Genomic DNA, 23,979 nt, shown 5'->3' with positions numbered 1-23,979 from the left:
ATAAACAATGGTTAATTAGAGTCCGGGAGCTTGAATTTTACTCAATTGAACAACCAACATTTGGATTTTTTAAGGCTTTTAGTTTTGAGATTCTCTTTCAATAGTAAATAAATATCTAACATTTTTTTATTCATCCAAGATACAAAACATGATATTACAATGAAAAAAAAACCTTAATTTCTTAACACCCAGACACACTAAAATAAATTTTCATTTTTCAATTAAAGAAAACAAGTGTTACATACCTTATGAAAGTCGTTGAGTTCTAAATAAGAAAGTTATTGTCTACTTTGTTGGGTTCCATAGACAAAGAGGGATGGATTTCACGTGAGATATTGTCACAAACCAATTTGATTATATAATTTCTAAAGTTTCAAATTAGATTTCTAAGGTTTAGGATAAAGATATCATGGATTTTAGGAGATATATATCGGGATTGGAGAAAGAGAGAGAGTGTTGAATGTGGGTGATGTGTCTCTTCTTATATATTATATATGAGGGTAATATCATCTTTTGATTATTTTTGAAATTTTTGTTTGAACTTGAATGTAAAGTGTAATTTTTCAAAGTACAACGAGAAAGTGAAATCGCAATCAAACAATAAGAGATTTTTTTTTGTAATTATCCCTTCTGACTAAAAAGCATTTTTATTATACAATAATGTGAAAAAAATTTAAAAAATGATAGGTTGGGCCTTTAAAGGACCAAATTTGCACACCTAGCCTTAAAAAACAGAAGCCAACGCTCATTGGCCTAACATACCGAAACACCATATTTTTTATAAATTAGGCAAGCAACGTATCATTTGCTTGCTTTTTTAAAATGATAGATTTTGTCATTTGGTTTAGGTTCTCATCCACCGTACTTGTCTCCAACAACAACAAAAAATAAAGTCCATTTTGAACCCTAAAAAATAAAATTTAACCATTTTTCACCAAAAATATGGAAAAAAAAATCTTATAAACATCTAAATCCTCGTATCTAACAACAAAAAACCATTTTAATTCATCTAAAAACTCAAAATAAAAGCAAAACTAAAAACTTTTTCACATGACTAATATACTTTTAATGGCATTATTAAATATGTAAACTACCTTTATCGAGTTTTTCATTTAAAGTTAAATTTATAAACACTGAAATCAAAGTTATTGATAACTGAAATCCAATTATTCAAGAACTTTCTCTCCCTTAAACTTTTTCTCGTGACTTTCTTTTTCCTTTCTAAACTTCCAGGGATTAGAACGCGACAATAATGAAGTTTATGACTAAAAAGTAATAATCTAAAATAACAAGGATGAAAAAAAATGTAAAACTTTAGGGGTCAAATATAACATTATTTTTTTTGTCAATTTTTGTCCTCAATCTCTTAATTTATTTTCATAAAAAAACTAAAATTGTATTCTATAAAACTAGATGACAACACAATATTTAAATACAAATTAAGGAAGAGAAATAAATTCGAGCTTATAAAACAACAAACACAATATTAAAGGATGCAGATGAAAAACAATAAAGTGAAGTGATCAAGTTGAAAAACCTCCAAACTTTAGAGACCAAACTGTGAAAAAGGAAAAAATGCATGTTTTTTTTTATTTTTTGGTTAATGTTAATAGTTATAAATGGAATTGTAATTATGATGTAATGTAATATGTAATGATACCGGCTACAACAATCCAAGAAAGCCCAGCCCAAGAAATAGGAAATCGCAGCCCATGGCTAAAATCCATCTTCCTCGTAGCTCTCCATTTTCCAGTCCCCTCCATATTTCAACCCAGCACAGCAGAAGGGAAAAAGAAAAAAAAAACCCTAAAAATCAAGCACGCGAACAGATACTATATTTCTCAATTTCGAAATAAAATTGAATGATAGTAAAAGCAAAGACAGCAGCAACTGACCCGAAAGTGATCAGATTGCAGTAGAATGGGAGCAAGTCGCAAGCTACAAGGCGAGATCGATCGCGTTCTCAAGAAAGTTCAAGAAGGCGTTGACGTTTTTGACAGTATCTGGAACAAGGTCACTAGCTAACTACCCTCCTCTTCCGTCCTTTGTATCTATTTTTACAATTTTTTTATTTTTTATTTTTTTTTGTTTTTTACCTTCTTAGTGTTTTAGTTGCCGAGAAGTGGAAATCAATTTGAGAATTAATTTTTCAGTTTGTTTTGTTTTTTTCCGGGTGTGTTTGTTTGCTGAGAAAAGGAAGGAAAGTGATTGTTGGCGGAATTTCATTTTCTTTTCTTTTCATTTGTTTCCAGGTTTATGATACAGATAATGCGAATCAAAAGGAGAAGTTTGAGGCAGACTTGAAGAAGGAAATCAAGAAACTGCAGAGATATAGGGACCAAATCAAGACATGGATTCAATCCAGTGAGATCAAGGATAAGAAGGTCATTCCTCTTCATTCTTTATTTCTGGTTATTGTGTTTGAATCATTTAGGCTTTGTGTTGCAATCTTATCTATAGTTTTGAGGATATTAAGCCAGCGATGCAGTTATTTTCCATGATAAAATGGTTATTTGTTTCTGTGACATGTGATGGCATCTTCTTCCTTATGATGTATGATTGACAGTGTTGTTGAAGCTGAGGTTGATCTTGCTTTCCTTTTGACTCGTTTTGTAGGTTAGTGCATCGTACGAGCAGGCTCTGGTGGATGCTCGTAAGACTATTGAGAAAGAAATGGAAAGATTTAAGATATGCGAGAAGGAAACAAAGACAAAAGCATTTTCCAAAGAAGGTTTGGGCCAACAACCCAAAACTGTAAGCATTGCATACTTATATTACCTTATTTTATGCTTAATCCTGAATCAAATCAGTCAAATGAGTGGTAAATTTGAGGCTGAATAAACCATAAGATTGATTCCTTGGGAGCAGTTGATGTGATTACATGGAACCACATTACTCCGTGAGGTAATCCCTATGCATGATGATGATGTCATGTGCCTTGACTGCTAGTACCTTTTCAATCCGGTGAAGCCTGTTAGAGGGTTCCTTATTCACCTCTCTTGCCTGGCTTACAAATTTGGTGCTTTTTATTGTATGTTATATGCTTAAATATGTCTTTTTTCCCACTTCAGTTTCTTACACTTACAGACTTGCAGAAGTAGCACAATTTAAAAGTTGTTGAGCTATCAATGGGCATCATTGACAGCATGGTTTTTTCTTTTCTCATTTTTTGCTCTCTGAATTTTTTGGATGAATGCTAATTAGTTGTCACTAGTGTTAAAACCTGTGCTATGCTGTGTTTAGAATTCCAAGTTAATTTTTTACATAATAGAAGAATGTGTTAATGTTACATGTGTTTTATTATATCATGAATTTTTTTTAATTAAAAAACGCAAAGATGCTATTTACGCTTAATGGAATAAATTAAAAAATATATGTGAATCGATAAATTGTGAAAGAGTTGTTAATCTAATTAAATACTTAAATGGAAAGCTAATATTTCCCCTAAAAGCAAAAGAAAGGTGAGTATGCAAATATTTATCTCCAATTTTTTTTTAATTTGTGCGCTTATTTTTTCTTAGTGGTTATTTTTTCTTACCTATGATGTTTATTTTTATAAATACATCATGCAAAAAAAAATTATTTACATCAAATATAAAGGAAAAAAATTAAAGATAAATTATAATAATCTCTTTAAAACCTTTAAAAAATAAAATAATTTTTTTTAAAAAAATAATATTTAAAAAAGATGAATTAAAAAATTTGAAAATTCAGAGAAAGGGTATTAATTGAAATTTAAATAAACAGTTAATGCAAAGTAAAAAATAGGCAGGGTATTAATTAAGTATTTTTTCAAAAAATAATCAAAGTAAAAAGAAGGCTAGGCGCTAAGCCTTAAGAAAAAAGCCCTAGCACGTCTAGGCATGGAAGCTTTGGCCCACATGTGTTGTTTTTTTCTCAGGAGTTGTTTGCTCCTTTTTTATTTTATTTTCTTTTCCTTTTTTTAAGCTGGGCGAGAGGTCACTTGCAGTTGTAGGGCATTTGGTGATTGAAAAAACAGGGTCTAAGTTTTTGGACCTCATAAACCCATTTTCAAGTCGTTTTTAGTTGAAAACACCTTAAAAATACCATGAAAACCTCAATTGAACACTTACCAACCTCAAAGCACCCCAAAATCACTAGAAAAACAAAAATCAACCAAATAAAAAAATATATAAACAGATCGCAGTCTACTTTTTCAGGCATGTTTATAGGAAAAAAAAACCACCACTATTGTACTCCTCTAGTCAAATAGAACTTATTGACACCATGATCGATTATTTTTGTTTGTGTAATATGGCTAACCAACAACTCTTTATCCTCTGGTATTTTCTAACGACTTTACCACTTTTCTCTCAAACCTAGGAATTGAAAAATGAACTTTTAAACCAACATGAAAATTCTTAAAACTTTGATATTGTCCACTTGTGATCCTCAATCTTTTAATTTTGTCTTTCTACTATAATTTAAAACTCTATCTCATTGAATTAGGTCACAAAAGATTAAATGAAAAAACAGTACGAGGATGGAATGAAAAAAAGGACAAAAATGAAAAAAAAGATGGGGAGCTATGAATAGTGAAGCAGCTGGGGAAAATCTCAGTTCTTAGCATGTTTGTTGTTTTGGTTTTAAGGCTTTGTTGTTGTTGTTGTTGTTGTTGTTGTTGTTGTTGTGTGTTTCATTTCTTAAAATTGTCTTTTGGGGTTTTGTTTGTATTCCATATTTTTAATGTTTATAACTTCAAAAAACTGCTTTAAAAATGTAAAATATTTCTTCTTTCCACGATTGCTTAACTTTTTCGATCAGAATTGCTTAGTATGCTGATCTTTTTTGTAGGATCCAAAGGAGAAAGCTAAATCAGAAACAAGGGATTGGTTGAATAATGTGGTATGTGAGTAAGCTGTTTGATTTGCTTTCTTATTATCTACAATGACGTAGAGTGTATGTAAAATAATACAGTCCTGACCTTTCAAATTTCGTTTCGTAGTGCTGGTATTGTAAAATCTTTCACTGTGACTTTTTATTGACCTGTCCTCTTTGGTCCTACTGCATGGGCATTTGCAACTGGTTGGTTTTGTGTGCTAATTAATATCCAAAGCCTTATACTTATCCCAGAAAAAAAATTTCAATGATTTGGAAGAACTATCTAAGTTATAAATGCTTGATGGCTTATAGATTGATCTAATAGCATTTAAAATAGTAAAACTGAAAAAATCAGTTGTTTTCCTTTCAAGACATTCCTAATTTAGTCCTAAAACATTTTTTTGCCAACTGTGTTTGAAAATTGCTGTATTATGTCAGTTTGCTCCTTTATGAATTCTCATTTCATCAGTGTTGTTTTAACTAGCTTTTTCCTTGAGTAGGTTGGGGAACTGGAATCTCAGATTGATGCCTTTGAAGCTGAGATTGAGGGGCTCACTGTCAAGAAAGGAAAGACAAGGCCACCCAGACTGGTAGGACAGAAAAGGAAATGCGGTTTTTAGAATCAATATATCCTTCCTTTTATAATTTTTATTTTATCCCTTTTGTCTGGCAGACACATTTAGAGGCATCCATCACACGGCACAAACTTCATATAAAGAAATTAGAGTTGATCTTGAGGCTACTAGACAATGATGAATTGAGTCCTGAGCAGGTTAATGATGTTAAAGACTTCCTGGATGACTATGTGGAACGTAATCAGGTTTGTGTGTATGTGTGTGTTTTTATCACCCTTATTGTAAGAGGCATCATGCGTTGTCTAAGTGGATTTTCCCATGTTAACCTGTATATTTTCATTTCATTCCAGTATTCTTGATGGGATAGTGTGTTCATATGCTTTGTTTTATGTCACCTCAATTATCAATTTGCTTGTTGTCTTCTTTATAGGAGGATTTTGATGATTTTAGTGATGTTGATGAGCTGTACAACTCGTTACCATTAGACAACTTGGAGTCTCTTGAAGACCTGGTTATAATTGGTCCTCCTGGTCTTGTGAAGGTAAAATTTATTGGCTGCAGACTTTACTACTAATTATTTTGCCATTTAGAGATGGGAATGCAGTCGTCTTTTGTATCTGTGGGTGTGCTTGTTCTCTTCTTTCTAAAATGAGATGGAAAAATAATATCAGCCTTTTAAAGAAAAATGTTTAGTTAATACATATTTTGTCTTTTTTTTTGTGGTGGTGTTTCTTTTGGTCAGTTTTATTGTAAATTTATCGTTTTTTTTCTCTTCAGGGTGCTCCTGTTCAAGTCTTAAAGACTTCTTTGGCAATAACGGCTCCTCAGGCTCCTCAAACACCTGTACGTTTACACACTATCTGGGACTGTTATTCTGATTTAGCTTTTAAAGTCATGACGGATCTTATATATATTAGTGGTGTCATTTAAGCATTCCTTGAGAGCTCTTTTTTTTTTAGAGAGGTTGTGTTCTCCTGTTTGTTGTAGCAAGCTGCAAGACTTGGTTCAGTTGTACCTTGCTGATTCAGTGACCTGCACGGGACATTGTTGATGCATTTTGACTTTGATTAGTTGCCAAGGGAGTTTTTTGCTATATCTTGCTTTAAGATTTAGTAGGACCTATGATGCTAGGGCTTCCTCAAATGACATGTTTGATTTCGATTTTATTTTGAAGTGATGAAAGATATGTGAAAGTTGCACGTAATGTACATTACTTTTCCTTTTGGCTCTTCTAACTCTTTTATTTGACATAATATAGTTAGATGTTTATATTTCTGTTTGGTTTAATAAGTTTTTATATTAGTTTGCTTGGTCAAAGTTGTTATTTACCAAGGGTTATTGCTAAATAGTTATTTTTCTTTCAACATAACTTGTGATTGTTTTTGTCTTCGTATTTTTTTTAATAATTTCTTTTTGGGGTGGGGTTTATATATACCATGTATCTTCAAGAGCTAACAACAAACCTTTTCTCATGTTGTGGACCACTTTTATTGTATTTGCATTCATAAAAAGACCAGGAATTTACCATTTCTAATATCTGCACTTATTAATTCCTTAAATGCTTTTCAGCTATGTGCTTTGTCCTAACATTGTTGCTACACCTACGGAATGATAATTTTCTTTCCAGGCAACTGTTTCTTCTCCACCTCATCAGAGTGTTGTTGGTCAAGAGCAAGCCGATGATACTGCTTCACAAGATAGTAATTCTGATATTGTTGCTAGAACTCCTGCCAAAAGTGGTATGGTTGGTTCTTCAGCTGCATCAACACCAACTGGGAACCATGCACCTATTTCTGTGAATGTTCAGGTTCAGACATTGCCTAGTCTGTTAGCAGTTTCTCCAACTCTTTCTGGTTCATCTTCTGTTCGAGGTGTCTTGGAAAATGCTGCTCCTGCTAATCCTTCTCATGTAACCCTGACCAATGCTGCCAATTCTGCAAAGGATGAAGAAATTGCAGGCTTCCCTAGCCATAGATCATCATCACCTTCTCTTGTTGATACTGGACTAGCAAGGGGCATTGGTAGAGGTGGCCTCTCTACCCAGCCCTCATCTAGTATCTCCCCCAGTCCTGGTGTAATTCCTAGCAATGGAGCTCTTGGTTCAGTACCTTCAGCTTCTGACATTGCAAAGAGAAATGTTTTGGGAACTGACGATAGACTTGGGAGTGGTGGAATGGTGCAGCCCTTGGCTTCTCCACTAAGTAACAGAATGATCTTGCCTCATGCTAGCAAGGCAAGTGATGGAACTGGTGCAGTTGATTCTAGTAATGTTGGTGATGCTGCTACTCTGAGTGGCAGAGTTTTCTCTCCTTTGGTCACTGGCATGCAATGGAGACCTGGAAGTTCCTTTCAAAGTCAGAATGAACCGGTATGCCCCTTGTTTTAACATTTTGTTTGTCTTCCTTGTTGATTTTTGTAACAACATAGGGATGCAAGTGTGTGTTTGTGTGTTCTTTATTTTAGAGGATATCTTGGTTTTTGAAATTTTTTACCGTATAAAGCCCCATTTGTCAATGAGAAGCCCAGACATGAACTACCCATCCACCTTCCCCCCTTTCACCATAACCAAACATCAAGAAACTTTATTTTGTGGAGCATTTGCTCTAATGTCAATGGCTTTTACCTGGGATGGTCATCATCCTCCTAGTCGAATTGTGGCTCAAGTTGTAATTAAACTGTGTTTATTGGGTGGGCCAAAAAATGAGACTTTTGGAAACATGATTGAAAATATTCAACTTCAATTTTTTAGCATACATGGATTGGCATACTAGATCCATTTATTATATCACCTTAGTATGTGACTACAATTAAACTATTAGCGAAAATGCTAAATGGTGTTATCTGGTCTTGATTCTGGTTGCCTCCTTGTTGCAATGAGTGGTCGCCACCCTCCAAGGGTAATGGAGGCTCAAGGTGTTTATTAAGACGTGTTTCACTAATGGGCCCAAAAAAAGGATATTGGAAATGCTATTGAAAATTCAAAATTTCAATTTGCAAAGCATATTTGATACAAGTTTTGGTTTAGCAAGTGATGGAAATGTTTTGTCCACCCATCCTCTTTGGAAGATGAATGTCTTTTTACATTATCACTGGATTATATATCTATCATAGTCTAAATTCATGTTAAATTGAACATCTATGTTAATAACCACCAACATTAATAGTATTGTAATGGGTGATTTTTTATTCATGCAAGCTACAACTAATATAATATGTGGCTAGTCAACTAAAAGAATATGCGCGTGATAAGATAACGATCCAATGGAAAATGCTATAAGATTCACTTCACCTGAAATTCTTCGTACAATGTGGCTTTTTAGTCCTTTCTAGTGAGGGTATTGGTGATGGACCAGTATATAATAGTTGTATATATAAGATGCTTAATCATATGAAGAAAATAAATGCAATAAAACCCCCCTCTTATATAATTTTGTTTCAGTGGTGACTGCACTTTTATGCATTTTGTATATGCTTTATTTTGCTAAACAGCCAAGAGATGAGTTTTTCTTTTTAGAAAAGAAGAGGGTGAAAAGAAACCTCATACCATGCTAACTGGTGGTGGTAAAGGTAAAGAACTGGAAATAAGAGAAAAATTAGAGGGGAAGAGTGAGGGAAGCTGGACGAGTAAACCTTCAATGAGAAATATTTCGATAACTCGCTTACATTTTTTAATATTTGCTGCATGTGGTTTTACTTGATAGGCAATTGACAACAATTGCGTACATCAAATGTTTTAGAATTAGCTTCTTGACGTGAATTGTCCATGTCAGAACATGTTGATTTAATTGTTCCTTAAGTTCACTTAATGGGTTTTTTTATTAAGAAATATTGCCAAAACTTGTTGGCATTTTGTTTTAAAGTAACAATATTTCTTCTGTAGGGCCAATTTCGTGCAAGAACTGAAATAGCTCCTGATCAGAGAGAGAAATTCTTACAGCGTCTTCAGCAAGTCCAGCAACAAGGTCACAGTAACATTCTTGGCATGCCACCTCTTGCCGGTGGGAATCATAAGCAGTTTCCCACCCAACAAAACCCACTTTTGCAGCAGGTGCTTTTACTTCTTTAAGATTCTTCATTCCCTATCCTTTCCTTTGTTTTTTGAACAAGTCAGCTTGGAAAAAAACAAAAGTAAAAGATCTTTTAGGTAATGTTTGGTTGTTGTTCTAAAGCAAAAGAGACATGGATATGAGGGACAAAAACATGTTTACTGATGGCGGAGACAAAATTAGGTTTTTGTCTGTCCCAGGGACAATTTTTAGTTAATTTTTTGTTCCTAAAAAGAGGGACAGTGGCAATGACATGAACCAAGATAAAAAAGTTTCTAGAAATGTCCATTAAAATATTCAGATTTGGACCATTGATTTTAATTAACTTAATTTTCACCATTAGATCTGAAAACTAGAAAATAGAAAAGCAAAAATCGTAATAAATATGAGAAATATAAACAAGAGAGAGAGAGGGAGCAAATTATTTTATACAATCTAATAATATTTAACAATTAAAAAATGAATGAATTAGAGTAAATTACTTTTTTATGTATAATTGAGTAAAATCAATTAACCAAATAGTGATTTATATTAAAAAGTATAAGAAGAATTTTTATCTAATGAATTTCTTAGTATTATGATGAATATCATTATTATAAATTTAATATAATAATTAAAACATACATAATGTAGAGAAATGAAAATCGATTATAATCGATTGTGTTCTCAAAGAAATTAGATTTAATGATGAAGAGGTGGGAGTTGAATAATAACAAAAAATGTGCATTTGTGATGAAATTATTATCTTGCATTTCCAACTATGTTAGATTTTAAATTTGTGTCGGTGCCAATATTTTAATTGACATATAATTTGTTTAATGATTTATTTTATTATTAAAATACTTGATAAAATGATTTAATGAAACTATCATAATTTAATTATATTATCTTTTGAACAAAGAATTATCTTTTTTATGATTATTACAATTTTTTTATAACATGATTTTGATGGATGGAGAAATTTTCATTTTTAGTTAGAAACTAAAGTGAAAATGATAATGTCTATTTATTATTTCAAACATTGCAAGTTTGATGGCAATGCATATCAAATGTAAAACAGACTTTTCAACATTTTGTTTTGTCTCATCTCTCATCAACCAAACAGAATACATAGATATTTATTATGTCTTGTACACCACTACCAAACACAACTTTATCTCTTTGTCTCCTGTTGTGTCTTGTCCCTTTTGTCCTAGCTATCTCCGTCTCTTCTATCCAGAGACTATAATTAAATGCCACTTAAGGTGGTTTCATTATTTTAATATCATGTTTGAAGTAAAGTTAGCTTAGTTGTGAATTGGAAGTCTTGCTATTTTGTGGACTTGCATGCTGATTTCATTCATGCTAAGTGTCTTATAGAATTGTTGGAAGAAAGTTATTAGCAATCGTATTTAACTAATACCAACCTTTTTTTATAGCAGCTGATACCATTTCCACACATTTGTTGCTTGAATACTTGGCATGTCCATTGACCTTCACAGGAGAAATATCCATTTTGCTTGTAGTATCACTCTTTTCTTTCTCTATCTGGTTACTTGATAACAAGGTTTTATGTGTGTCTTTTGGCTTTGAATTTATTTAGATTCTTTAATTTCAATATAACTAGAGGTGTAGTATAAGCTATACATTTGCTTGAAATATTGTTTTGATCATGGCTGTAATCACCATAGTTAATTGCTTATTTTTTCTTCACAGAAGTTTTTTATTGTTTTGCATTCTGTTCATGATCCTATTTCTTCTGCATTTCCAGCTTCCATGAATAAAGACTTAGTTTGACACCTTGTTACTTTTTGGGCATGCCATCTGATTACATTTGCAGTTTAATTCTCAAAGTTCATCCATCTCTCAAGGTAATTTGGGAATTGGAGTTCAGGCAGCAGGTTTCAATACTGTTACATCTGCTGCCTTACAGCAGCCTAATTCCATCCATCAGCAGGCTAGTCAGCAAGTTGTGATGTCTAGCGGTGCGAAAGATGCAGGTATTCTTCATTCTCCAATTAACTTGTCATGATTGGAATTTGCAAATGCTTTCATAAAACTGGCTTACATTAATGACACGAGTAAATGGTGCAGAGGTTGGCCATCCGTCAGTTGAGGAGCAGCAGCTAAAGCAGAATTTACCTGAGGATTCAACCACTGAATCTGCCCCTACATCTGGGCTTGGCAAAAGTCTTGTGAATGAGGACGAACTCACAGCTTCATATGCAATGGATACTTCTGTATGTAGAATAATTCCTCATCTTGCCTGCTGTGTGTGTGTGTGTGTTTTAAGTATTCCACATGCATCGAACCATCCTGCTCTATCAAGGATAGATTTTAAATTTCCTTGGTTGGAAGTGTTGGAATGAATTTTTAACCTAGATATAATTTCAAGTTTGGGGCTGTTGCAGCACCACCTTCCCCACAGGACCCTTCCTGATGTTATCTATTATTATGGTTGGTTATATTTGAATTTGATATCTAGCATTTACAAAGCACAAAGAAAAAACAGTGGCATCATTGTTATCAGCACAGTGAAAGAATGATTCAGCCTGTGAAGCTTTGAAAGCCCCTGTATTTTGATAGTGTATCCTCAGCATGTCGTCGCCAAACTTTATTTTAGAGTGGGGACAGGGATGGGAGGGATTCTCTGTGAAACAATGATTGGGCAGGCTCCCCAATAAATAGGCTTGGTTGCAATTAGCAAGCTGTTATCATAATTTCTTAACTAGCACACCTTTTATTTTTTATTTGTGTGATTCACTAACATGGGAAATGATTTTAGTGACAAGTTTATTTTATCTTGCAAACTGAGATTCTCTTTCTCACGCACATGCATGCACACATACACACAGAAGGCTTATTTGTAACTTTTAATTTTGCTGGCTGTGTTTATTCCATTCAAAGTTTTGCTCTTTCTATACCTTTTTCCAGTAAAGGGGCTCATATGTTGAGATGACTTGTCCCAGATTCAGCTTTTGTGAATTAACGTGTGGATTCTACGTTTATCGTGGATCTGCCTCACTAAAGTCACAATGTGCTGGGCCAGGTCTCTTTCATGAGGCCATTGCATTTTCCTTTTGAAATTCTCTTCCATTAATTTCCTTGTAAGCACTTTATTGTGGTTGACAGTTCGGTAGTTTGTGCAACTTGATGTTGAAGTTAGTGTGATTAAAGTTGGTTTTAAATGTCTTAGCTGCAGGCTGGAGCATCTGGTTCCTTGACAGAGTCTGTACAAGTGCCAAGAGATATAGATCTCTCTCCAGGGCAACCCCTACAATCCAGTCAACCATCTAGCAGCCTAGGTGTTATTGGCCGGAGAAGCGTCTCCGACCTTGGTGCCATTGGTGATAATATCAATGGTTCTGCTATAAATGCTGGGGCAATGCATAATCAGTCGTACAATTTTGAGATGCTTGATGCTGCCTATCACAAGCTTCCTCAACCGAAAGACTCAGAACGAGCTAGGAGCTATATTCCGGTATGGATGTGCAATCATATTCATATTATTGCACCTTTCAAATTATGGGCAAATCTTGTTTATGGAGTAATTTGTCTCTTGTTTGTCTGGACAGAGGCACCCTGCAGCAACACCCCCTAGCTATCCTCAAGTTCAGGCACCAATGGCAAGTAATCCTGCATTCTGGGAACGGTTAAGCATGGATAGTGTTGGCACTGACACCTTGTTCTTTGCTTTTTACTATCAACAGGTGATGTGACATCCTCTGTTGTTGCATTATTATGTAGTTTTGGTTTCTGTCATATGTTAAGCCAATCATTGTGTGCAGAATACATATCAGCAATATCTGGCTGCAAAAGAACTGAAGAAGCAATCTTGGAGATACCACAGAAAATACAACACCTGGTTTCAACGGCATGAGGAGCCAAAAGTTACTACTGATGAGTATGAACAGGGGACGTATGTGTATTTTGATTTCCATGTTGGCAATGAGGACAAACAAGGATGGTATGCTGATTTTGTTTTTAACTATCCGCGTAGTTGCCCTTATTGTGGAACTTTGTGGGAAAACTCTTTACAAACAGAAAATCATACATAAAAATCTTATTAACTGATGTGATGAGTGACATGATATTGTATAAGTGATTTACTGCCATGTAAGTTACTTATAAAATCATTACATTGAATGTTTTGTGTTAGAAAGATTTTTCGGTACAATTTCTCTGTATAGCCTTACTCTTGTACTGTATGTGTGGTCAAATTATATTGTTTGTGTGTAAGTATGAGTTGTTTCATTGTCAAGAGGTGAGGATGAGACAGAAGCATTTCATTATATAAGAGGATGAAAAAGAATTTGCTTCTTCATATAAGATTTTTAGAGTAGGGGTTCATTGGGTTGTGGGCAACATGGGTGAAATGTTGCCCAAACGTGCTTCTACCTTGGCATATAAACTTTTTCTATATTATTTGCCCTTATATATTACAGTGATTTTAATACTTGCATACAAATTTATGTGAAATTATTTCATGTTCTTTTCTAAATCCTCAATAGGGCAATGTAGCTAAGAATTTGTTATCCATTTGATTTTCAATCTAGTCCGATCTGTCATATCCCTTCTATACATGCATCTCATCTTCATCAAAAATTGGGTTCATGTCAACCTAATTTGACTGTTCTTGTGGTTTTTATGATCTCCGTTTTTTGTATGTGCAGGTGCCAAAGAATCAAGACAGAGTTCACTTTTCAGTATAACTATCTTGAAGATGAACTCATTGTCTAGAAAATGAGCAGTACTAGAAAAATATTGCCATTTAACTCCCGGTTTGTGCTACACTGATTTTACTCGTTATGAACACTGTTGTATGTAATGTGGTTTTTTAGTCTTTTAAGAGTTCAAGACTATTGGAATATTGTTGTGTGTGTGTGTGTGTGTGTGTGCAGGTGAGGACAGATACTTAAAGCTTGTGTTCGTTCCCCTTCCGTTATAATTTATGTGGATGAAGTTATAGTTTATGTGGATGAAGTTATAGTTTATTTGGATTTTCATCCATATAAAACCATGTTGATACCGAATCCTGCAGAGGGTTCCCCAGATTCGCGGATCAGTAGCGATTTTCCATACTGATCAAAATTCAATGTGGTTATTGAATTTATTTCAGCTGAATATTGTAATTGGTAAAACCAAATAATCGAACTGTTTCATTTCTATGCCAACAATCAGTCTCCATGTTTAAAATTTCTCCTTAGATGTAGACCTCTTGCAGTTCTGGCATTTGGGCTCCTTTAAGAGCCATATGTAGCAAATGTGTTGTGTCACCTTCGAGAGTAAATTTATGGCACTACATGGTTGCTCTTTTTTGGCTGATCGATCCAGCCTAGTAAATAGCAAAGCATTTCCCTCATGCTGTGTTTCTCGTGTAAAATATAGCAGTTGCACCTGTTTTATGCTCTCTTACACTTACTTTGTATACCTTCTATGAAATTGCTACTTTTGTTAGCTTTTGACATTGTTGAGTTTGTAAAATGTTTGGCCTTTCTCCTTGCAGATGATCGCTGGTAGCTACTAGTTAATACAATTGAGTTTGGCTTCAACAAGAACTCCGACTTCGGGTTGTGCTCCGTTTTCTGAGGTACACTGGTTATTGGTTTCCATGTTTTTCATTTTTCAGGAATTTGTAATTGAAGTTCAAGGAGGCATGATCTTTGCTTCTGAAGCATATTAAACCAAAACCTAGCCTCCCTTCTTTTTCAATTTTTTTTTTTTATCTTTTCAATGTATATTATAAGAATGTATTTGGAGAAATTTATGAAATTGAGCCTATCATTATTGGTATTTTCTTTTTTCTATTCATTTCTTATTAGCTCATACTCAGATTGCACAAATCCTCGCTGCTCATAATATTGTATAGAAAAATATTTTTTATAGGAAGAAGATGTCACTTCATGTTGCTATCAGAATTTTAGTTGACTATTTTTAATCCATTTGCTTCTTGATTCTGCTTTGTCTTCAAAATCTTCTTCCTCATCAATTCCTTTATTTATTTATTTATTTACATTGACTAGAAGACTTGATAGGGGAAAAAAAGTTATTACGTAGACATGTATCATCTTTCAAGTACTAAATTGTTTTGGAACTAATAACCGCAACAAATTAAGAAACTTGATCAAAGATATATTTACTAATTATTCTTGTTAATTTCAAATTAATGGAATCTATTTTTATTAATTTATCTTTAGATTTAAATTAAAATCATATATATCAAATTAATATATATATATACACACACCCACAATACAAAACCCCGGAATAGAAGATCAAAATATATATATATATATAATAATTTTAAATTTTTGCATTGTTAAAAAATTCTTGTCTATAAAAGAATTAAAAAATATACTTTGTCTTCTCAAACTCAGTATAAATTTACAACATTAAAAAACTAGTTTTTTTAGTTTTCTAAATAAAGAAATATTGCATTTGAATGTATTCAATAACAGAAAATTATTTTCTTTTTTCCTTTCCTTTTTTTTATTTTTTCTTTTCCGATAAAAAATTAGAAAACATATTCATTTGTTGAAAACAAAAAAAAAAAAGAATTTTTCCATGAAACAAAAAAAAAATTACATCAAGATTATAATTATGTTGCATAAAAAATCAATATAAATTTAGAAAAACTAGTTTTCTAGTTTTTTGGATAGAGAAATATTGCATTTAAACAGAAATTTCTAGTTTTTCTTTTCCAGAATTTATTTTTTTTCTTAAAAAAGGGTTTTTAAAATTTTAAACAGCCTCATGATCTTTGACTTGGAAAAGGACACTATACATGATCATAGATAAAAAGTCCTACACAAGAACGTGGAAGACTTTAGTTCTACTTCGATGGAGGATATATGCCTATGATCAAGGCTTCATTTGCCCGACATCTAAAGGTGCTTTGATAAGGTGTCCATTGATGCATTAAAAAAAAAACAAAACAAAAAAGAAGAAGAACCCATTGTGTAACAAAAGAGAAAAAAAAAAAAAGTAAAAATTGGAACTCACTATCTAAGAAAATAATTTTACAATCCAAACATTCTCTTGCCATTCATTTTTTTTTAAAGAATAAATTTCATAAATCAAGGAAAAAAGAAGTAGGATTCAATCCTTACCACAGAGCAAAATTAAAGGAAAATCGAGGTAGACTAAAAGTAAGTTTTTTTATATAGAAAAAATTAGTTGCGCTTTTAAAAAAATAGATTTTTTAATAAAAAAATATATATATTTGGTGAAAATTATAGTAAGAATAATTGTTTTTTCATGCAAAATAAATAAAAAACAGGTCTCCATGAATGAAAAATAAGTTATTTTAGCTTCTATAAAATCAAGGTTTGAAATACAATTATATATGAGGTTCAATGCAACAAACAGAAGTTATTTAACTAATTAAATAATCTTTTCTTTAAAATTAGATAAAAAGCAAAAGCTATCACAATATTAAACACGGTTTGTAATTAATAAGTGCAAAATATACATATATTTTTATTCTTTTTATACTATGTTTTTTAATATATTTTGAGCTTATTAAAAGTTATTTTTATGAGTTTAACATGCCTAAAAGACTTTATGAATTAATTATTAACAGATAAGAATTTATGTATTTTATGTTATGAACCTTGCTTCTTATGATAGATTTTTCATTAAATTATAATTTCAAAAAATCAACGTGGACTGAATAAAAATTAAAGTATATATACCAAGCTTTTCAATAAAGTATTATGGATAGAAATCCAAGTTCATTTGTACCTATAATTAGACATATAAAATGGAGTTGAAACCTACTTCGTACACATATCAAGCTTTCCAATAAGTTATAATTTCAGGTTTTTTTTTCTTTTTTGAAGATGCTGCTCACTGCAATCAAACTCCAGGTCCCAGTCATCAACCTGTCAAATGATGTTGCCCTTCTGCAAGATATATAGCTTGCCAAGCTGTTTCAGTAAATCGACATTGTAAAACAATTGATTGCAAACTGTTTTAATTTTGTAAGCATTTTGAGCTTACTTGATTGCTACTGATCGTATTTGCCATCTCTGTCTGCACAGGTTCATGTAAATGTTATTAGATCCGATGTTTGTCGTCTGAGTCTGCTTTTTAGAACAAGGATATGACAACGATCAGTTTCAAGAACCGATCAAAAGCTGAGCCATTGGGTGTATAGTGAGGAGAGTTACATGAATTTGCAAATCACCAAAATGATACAGACAGTGTGCTGATGAAGAAGAAGAAGGTAGGGTTAAATCAGCATCCCCAGCATCGTCTTTCTGATGGAAGCCTGTCCTCCTTGGAGCTAGCGATGTGCTAAATCGGTAGCCTGTAAGATTTCAATTTTGGTGCATTTTTCCAAGGATTCAATTTCTTTTTGGTTCTTTGGTGCACTGCTAAATGGACTTCACTTTTTTGTGTTTTAAAGATTTTTTTTTTTAAAAAAAATTAAATTATTTTTTAGTATTTTCATATTAAAAATAATTTTAAAAAATAAAAAAAATATTATTTTAATATATTTTTAAATAAAAAATATTAATGAATAACGCTATCAAAATAAAAATAAAGGTGCTTTAAAAGCTATCTTGTATGGCAACAATCCTCGCGTATTCTTGGCTACACTGATTATAAGGAATCAAAACAACCTTATATTGCTTCCAAATCTCTTCCTCCATCCAGCCCATCACTGTAGAGCAGTGTTGTTAAATTCAGCCCAGTTTTGCATGTTAATCCAATAATTCCCTAACCCGGCTTGTGGTTCAGGTCAGTTTTTAAGTTAAGTCGGGTGAAAATCAACCCGGTATGATTTGACATATCAACTTTTTATTTGATTGATCTGGTTAAAACCTGATATAATTTATCTAATTTTTTAAAGATAAACTACCCAACTCATAATTCAAGTTTCAAGCTTCGGACTTTGTTATGAACCGAAAAGAGTTTAATAACTTTATAAAGAGTTTAATAACTTTGCTATAGATTACCTAAACAGGCATGATGATTTTTTTGTTTTTTTTTTGAAGATTATCATCTTCCACATTTGGGCTGCTGGAACATTAATATACTGTTTGAAATCTTTGAAATTAAATTAAATTTTAAATGTTAAATTAATTTTTTTAATTTGGAATTCTTTAAAAATATTGATTTGAATCTCATCTGAAATCCAATCGCTAAAAAATGATGAAAAGCAAATCAAAGGAACACCCTCTAATTTACTACCGTAATTCCCTTAGAATTGGTATTAAAAACAATATTATGAAAATACCATTAACAACACAAACCCTATTTTTAACAAAACCTCCACTGCCTCTTTCCTTCTCTTTTTCTAACCCCCACCTTCTCTTCTAACACCTTATTGCATATTATCTTGAAGTGTAGAAGTGCGATTACGGTTGTTTTTTAATCAGAAATGTATCAAAATAATATTTTTTTTATTTTTTAAAAATTATTTTTTACATCAGTGTATCAAAATGATCTAAAACCACCAAAAAAAATATTAATTTGAAACAAAAAAAAATAAAAAAAATTAATTTTTTTAAAAACACTTTTAAAACGCAAAAACAAACAAGGAGATTGCGGTGCCTATCACATAAGCTTACTATTACGGGACATAAATATTCCTACCAATGGAGACACGACGACTAGTCATCCAGCTCTCCCATCACAAGCACAAGATGATAGATAACACGTTTTATTGTATTCTCCTTTTCTGTTACTAGCATTTTTTGGCTTTTAGCATGAGCTGGATAACACTCTCTTTTTCCTTTTCTTTTCATAGTCAGTTATACGATACTAACAGAACATAATATACAATATATATATCACTCCCTTCTGTAAAAGTAACGCAAGTAGTGTGGGAGAAACAAATTCAATACAGGTAGAAAATTTATTCATCTCTTCTATGAGTCGGTTGTTCTTCTTTTCCAGGTTTTGATAATTCTTACATGGTATCAGAGCACGGTTAATTATTTTCTTTCTCCAATCAAACCATGGAAGAACAATTCCCAATTTCACAATCTGCAAACACCCAAAGTCCCAAACCAGTTTCTCCCTATTTCAACTTCACAGATCCAAATAATCCATATCGTATGGAAAATGGGGACCACACAGCTTTGATTCTTGTCACTAAACTGCTCACCACTGAAAATTATGTCACCTGGTCACGAGCAATGTGTCGAGCACTTAGGGCGAAGAACAAGTTTGGCTTCATTTCTGGAATCATTGCTAGGCCGGCAAGTGAGGAGGATCCTCTGTTTGAAATGTGGGAAAGGTGCAATGACATGGTGGTTTCTTGGATACAAAATGCAGTCAGTATTGATATCAAACATACTCTGGCTTTCGTGGATGATGCTCAAATGGTGTGGACAGAGCTTAAGGATCGTTTCACCCAACAAAATGGTCCTCGCATCTTCCAACTTAGAAGAGATTTGGTTGTTCTTCAACAGGACAGGGACTCTGTGAGTACTTATTTTGGTAATCTTAAAACTCTTTGGGATGAAATGATTATTTATAATCCAATGCCATTATGCACATGCGGCCAGTTGAAAATGTTGAATGAGAGGTATCAGAGAGATTATGCTATACAGTTTCTTATGGGTTTGAACGATCAATATACTAATGCTAGAGATCAAATCATGCTAATAGAGCCCCTTCCCAGCATTAACAAGGTGTTCTCAATGATCCAACAACAAGAGCAGCACCACCAACTCGCTAACAACACTCCTTCTTGTGAGTCTATGGCATTGGCCAGTAAGTTTTTCCATGCCCCTTTTAACACAACTAAGAGAAATTTCACAAACCAGAGGAAAAAAAGGCTTTACTGTCCACATTGTCACACACAAGGTCATACACTCGAAAATTGCTATAAGGCTGGAAATGCTGAGCCTCCAGTATGTTCTCACTGCAATATGAGTGGTCACATGGTTGAGAAATGTTACAAGCTTCATGGGTATCCCCCGGGTCACAAGCTTTACAAAGGAAAAGTTACAGGTTCTTTTGCTAATCAAGTTGTTTTGTTGACAAGTCCTTATCAGGAGAAGGTGAGTGAGGAGAAAATGGTTTTCACCAAAGAGCAATATCTTTATCTCATGAGCCTTATTCAGCCCAAAGGTCCTTTAACTACAGCTCCCAGCAAGTCAAACTCCACCCAATTCAAAAACCAGTATCACACCTTCAAAGATGTCTGGTAAAATTATGCTTTGTAATGATATTCCTGCTGATTTTGTAAAGTCAAATAATATTTCCTGGATTATTGATTCAGGGGCTACAGACCATATGATGTGTAGCCCTTCCTTTTTCACTTCTAATATTGCAGAGGTATCCTATAGGGTAAGTTTGCCTAATAAAACTTTTGTATCAGCAACACATCTAGGCAGCATTCAACTTACTGATAAGATTGCCCTTGATGATGTTTTATGCACTCCTTCCTTTTCTTTTAATTTGATCTCTGTTAAAAGACTTATTGAAAATCTGAATTGTGGTATGGTTTTTATAAATAATACATGTTTTATACAGGACCTTTCCACCTGGACCACGATTGGAATTGCTGAAGTGAGAAGTGGCTTGTATCACCTTCTTCCTAGAGTAGTTTCTCTTTCATCATTGGCCGACCTTCTATCATGTTTGTCTCCAAATTTCCCTTCAGTTGCTATTTCTGTTCAAAGTAGTATAAATGTGATTGATCTTTGGTATTGTCGCCTTGGTCATATTTCTGATTCACGAATGAAATTGATAGATGATCCTGCTGTAAGAAACTACTTGCTCATAAATAAAACTTCTCCTTGTTGCATTTGTCCCCTTGCCAAACAACATAGACTCCCTTTTCCTATTAGTACACATAAATCTTCCACTATTTTTGAATTAGTACACTGTGATATTTGGGGGCCATGTTCCACTAATGCTTATGATGGTTCAAGGTATTTTTTTACCTTAGTAGATGATTTGTCTAGAACAACTTGGGTCTATTTACTTCAAACCAAATCTGAAACAAGAAAATGCATTAAATCCTTCTACCACCTTGTAGAAACACAGTTCAACTGTAAAATCAAGAACATACGTAGTGATAATGGTGTTGAGTTCAAGATGACTGACTTTTACAATGAAAAGGAGATTATTCACCAACGAACTTGTGTTGAGACACCCCAACAAAATGGGATAGTTGAGAGAAAACACCAACACTTATTAAATGTAGCTCATGCACTGTTTTTCCAATCTAACCTTCCCCTCTCATTTTGGAATAATTGTATCTTGACTGCGGTCTACCTTATAAATAGAACACCTACCCCTATACTTGCCAATCGAACCCTCTATGAAGTTCTTTTTAATAATAAACCAAATTATTCTCATTTGAAAATTTTTGGGTGTCTTTGTTTTGCCACAACCATTTCACATGGGAGAAAAAAATTTGATCCCAGAGGTAGAAAGTGTATTTTTCTGGGTTACCCCTTTGGATTCAAGGGATATAAGCTGATGGATTTAAATAGTAGGACCATTTTTCTTTCTAGGGATGTCCTTTTTCATGAAACTATTTTTCCTTTCAAGTCACCCTCTGACAGCACTGCAGACCATTCCACTTCCAACTCCACACTAGGACTGCAGAACATTCCTTGTTCAGATCACTCATCTGACTCTCATTGTTTTCCACAAGATGAAGACATCACCCCTACTTCACCAAACACTCTATCTTTTTATAGTAATCCTGCTTCCATACCTAAGGATTTTGAGCTTGAAAACTCCCATGTCTCTTCTAGTCCTATTGCACATGATACTCCCTCATCTTCCCCTCATATTGCACTTCGAAAATCCACTAGAAACAGGACTGCCCCTAAATACTAGCAGGATTTTCACTGTCAACAAGCTGCACTCACTTCAGATTTTCAATCCACGGCACATGTATCATTCCCTCCTATAAACTGTTCTTTTCCTTTATCCAATTACCTTTCATATGATTGTTTTTCACCCAAGTTTCAAGCTTTTTCTTCTCAACTTTCTATCATGGTCGAGCCAACCTCCTATTCTGCAACAGTTAAGGATCTAGGTTGGTGTAAGGCAATGGATGCAGAATTGCAAGCTTTGGAAGAGAATCAGACTTGGATTCTCACTGATCTACCTCCTGGGAAAGACACCGTGGACTGTAAATATGTCTACAAAATAAAGAGGAATTCAGATGGCAGTATAGAGAGATTGAAGGCCAGATTGGTTGCTAAGGGGTGTACTCAACAAGAAGGCATCGATTATCATGAGACTTTCTCTCCCGTAGCCAAGACGGTGACTGTGCGATGTCTTTTATCAGTTGCTGCTGTTCGTGGTTGGCATTTGCATCAATTCGATGTAAAATAATGCTTTCCTACATAGTGACTTAGAAGAAGATATTTACATGAGAAAACCACCTGGGTACAGTAAGGGAACAGCTGGACAGGTGTGCAAGCTCCTCAAAAGCTTATATGGTTTGAAGCAGGCTAGTAGACAATGGAATGCAAAACTCACCTCGTGCTTGTTGGATTTTGGTTTCTCTCAGTCAAAGGCTGATTACAGCCTATTCACCATGTCCACTAGCACTTCTTTCACTGCCCTTCTTGTTTATGTCGATGACATAATCCTTGCCAGTAGCTCCATGGACAACATCACTATAGTCAAGGATTGTTTGCATGATAGGTTTAAGATCAAGGACTTAGGTGCTTTGAGATTTTTTCTTGGAATCGAAGTGGCAAGATCACCTACAGGAATACACATCTGCCAACAAAAGTATGCTCTTGATATTCTAGCTGATTCAGGGATCTTGGGTTGTAAGCCAGTCAAGATTTCTATGGAACAAAATTCCAGGCTATGCAAAGATGAAGGTGACTATTTGGATGATCCCTCTATATATAGAAGACTCATTGGCAGATTGCTTTATCTCACCATCACCAGGCCTGACATTAGTTACCCAATCCAAATTCTGAGTCAGTTTATGGATAAACCTTCCAAAACTCACTTGACAACTACTCACAAAGTTCTGAGGTACATCAAATCTGCACCTGGACAAGGCTTATTGTTGTCCGCTTCTTCGAACTTAGAGTTAAATTGCTTATTGTGATTCTGATTAGGCTTCATGCCCTGATACTCGTCGGTCAGTAACAGGATATTGTGTTCTACTTGGCCAGTCTCTCATTTCCTGGAAATCAAAGAAACAGAGCATAGTATCTCGGTCTTCTGCAGAGGCAGAATACCGTACCATGGCTGCCACAGTCTCTGAGCTCACTTGGCTTTGTTTTCTACTTTCTGATCTGCATATCGAACACTCTCAGGCAGCCACTCTTTACTGTGATAATCAAGCTGCAATCCACATTGTCTCAAACCCAGTTTTCCATGAACGTACGAAGCACATTAAGCTGGATTGTCATCTCAACAGAGACAAAATTTTGGAAGGATCCATTGTCACAATGCATGTCCCTACTCACCTTCAACGAGCTGACCTTCTTACAAAGGCACTTCCCTCTTCCCTTCTGCGCTCTCACTTACTCAAGCTGGGAATTGTCAACCTATATTCTCCATCTTGTGGGGGGTATTACGGGACATAA

The 23,979-nt window shown here is 33.9% G+C and overlaps 2 protein-coding genes across 3 annotated transcripts; both read left to right on the top strand.

Moving 5' to 3' along the window:
• Positions 1–1,746: 1,746 nt before the first annotated feature.
• On the top strand, positions 1,747–15,235 carry LOC133668064 (uncharacterized). 2 transcript variants are annotated; one of them, XM_062087808.1, is made up of 17 exons: positions 1,747–2,013; positions 2,253–2,384; positions 2,617–2,754; positions 4,816–4,866; positions 5,343–5,432; positions 5,516–5,662; positions 5,848–5,958; positions 6,195–6,260; positions 7,045–7,785; positions 9,298–9,465; positions 11,283–11,442; positions 11,537–11,682; positions 12,645–12,923; positions 13,018–13,152; positions 13,231–13,409; positions 14,116–14,223; positions 14,949–15,235. In XM_062087808.1, the coding sequence occupies exons 1-16, from the start codon at positions 1,921–1,923 to the stop codon at positions 14,180–14,182; spliced, it is 2,703 nt and encodes a 900-aa protein (XP_061943792.1). In that variant the 5' UTR covers positions 1,747–1,920; the 3' UTR covers positions 14,183–14,223; positions 14,949–15,235. The 2 variants fall into 2 exon arrangements, with proteins under 2 accessions (XP_061943792.1, XP_061943791.1); XM_062087807.1 differs by having other exon boundaries at positions 12,639–12,923.
• A 4,175-nt stretch (positions 15,236–19,410) lies between these two features.
• LOC133668098 (uncharacterized) lies at positions 19,411–23,979 on the top strand. Its single transcript, XM_062087844.1, has 7 exons — positions 19,411–20,530; positions 20,682–20,749; positions 20,936–21,166; positions 21,285–21,336; positions 22,482–22,750; positions 22,878–23,411; positions 23,506–23,979. Exons 1-7 carry the CDS (start codon positions 19,411–19,413, stop codon positions 23,977–23,979), a joined length of 2,748 nt encoding a protein of 915 aa, XP_061943828.1.

This window comes from Populus nigra, chromosome 11, assembly GCF_951802175.1.
Source record: "Populus nigra chromosome 11, ddPopNigr1.1, whole genome shotgun sequence".
Classification (NCBI taxonomy): Eukaryota; Viridiplantae; Streptophyta; class Magnoliopsida; order Malpighiales; family Salicaceae; genus Populus; species Populus nigra.
Note: the sequence above shows the minus strand (reverse complement) of the source record. Positions and strands in the feature narration are given on the sequence as shown.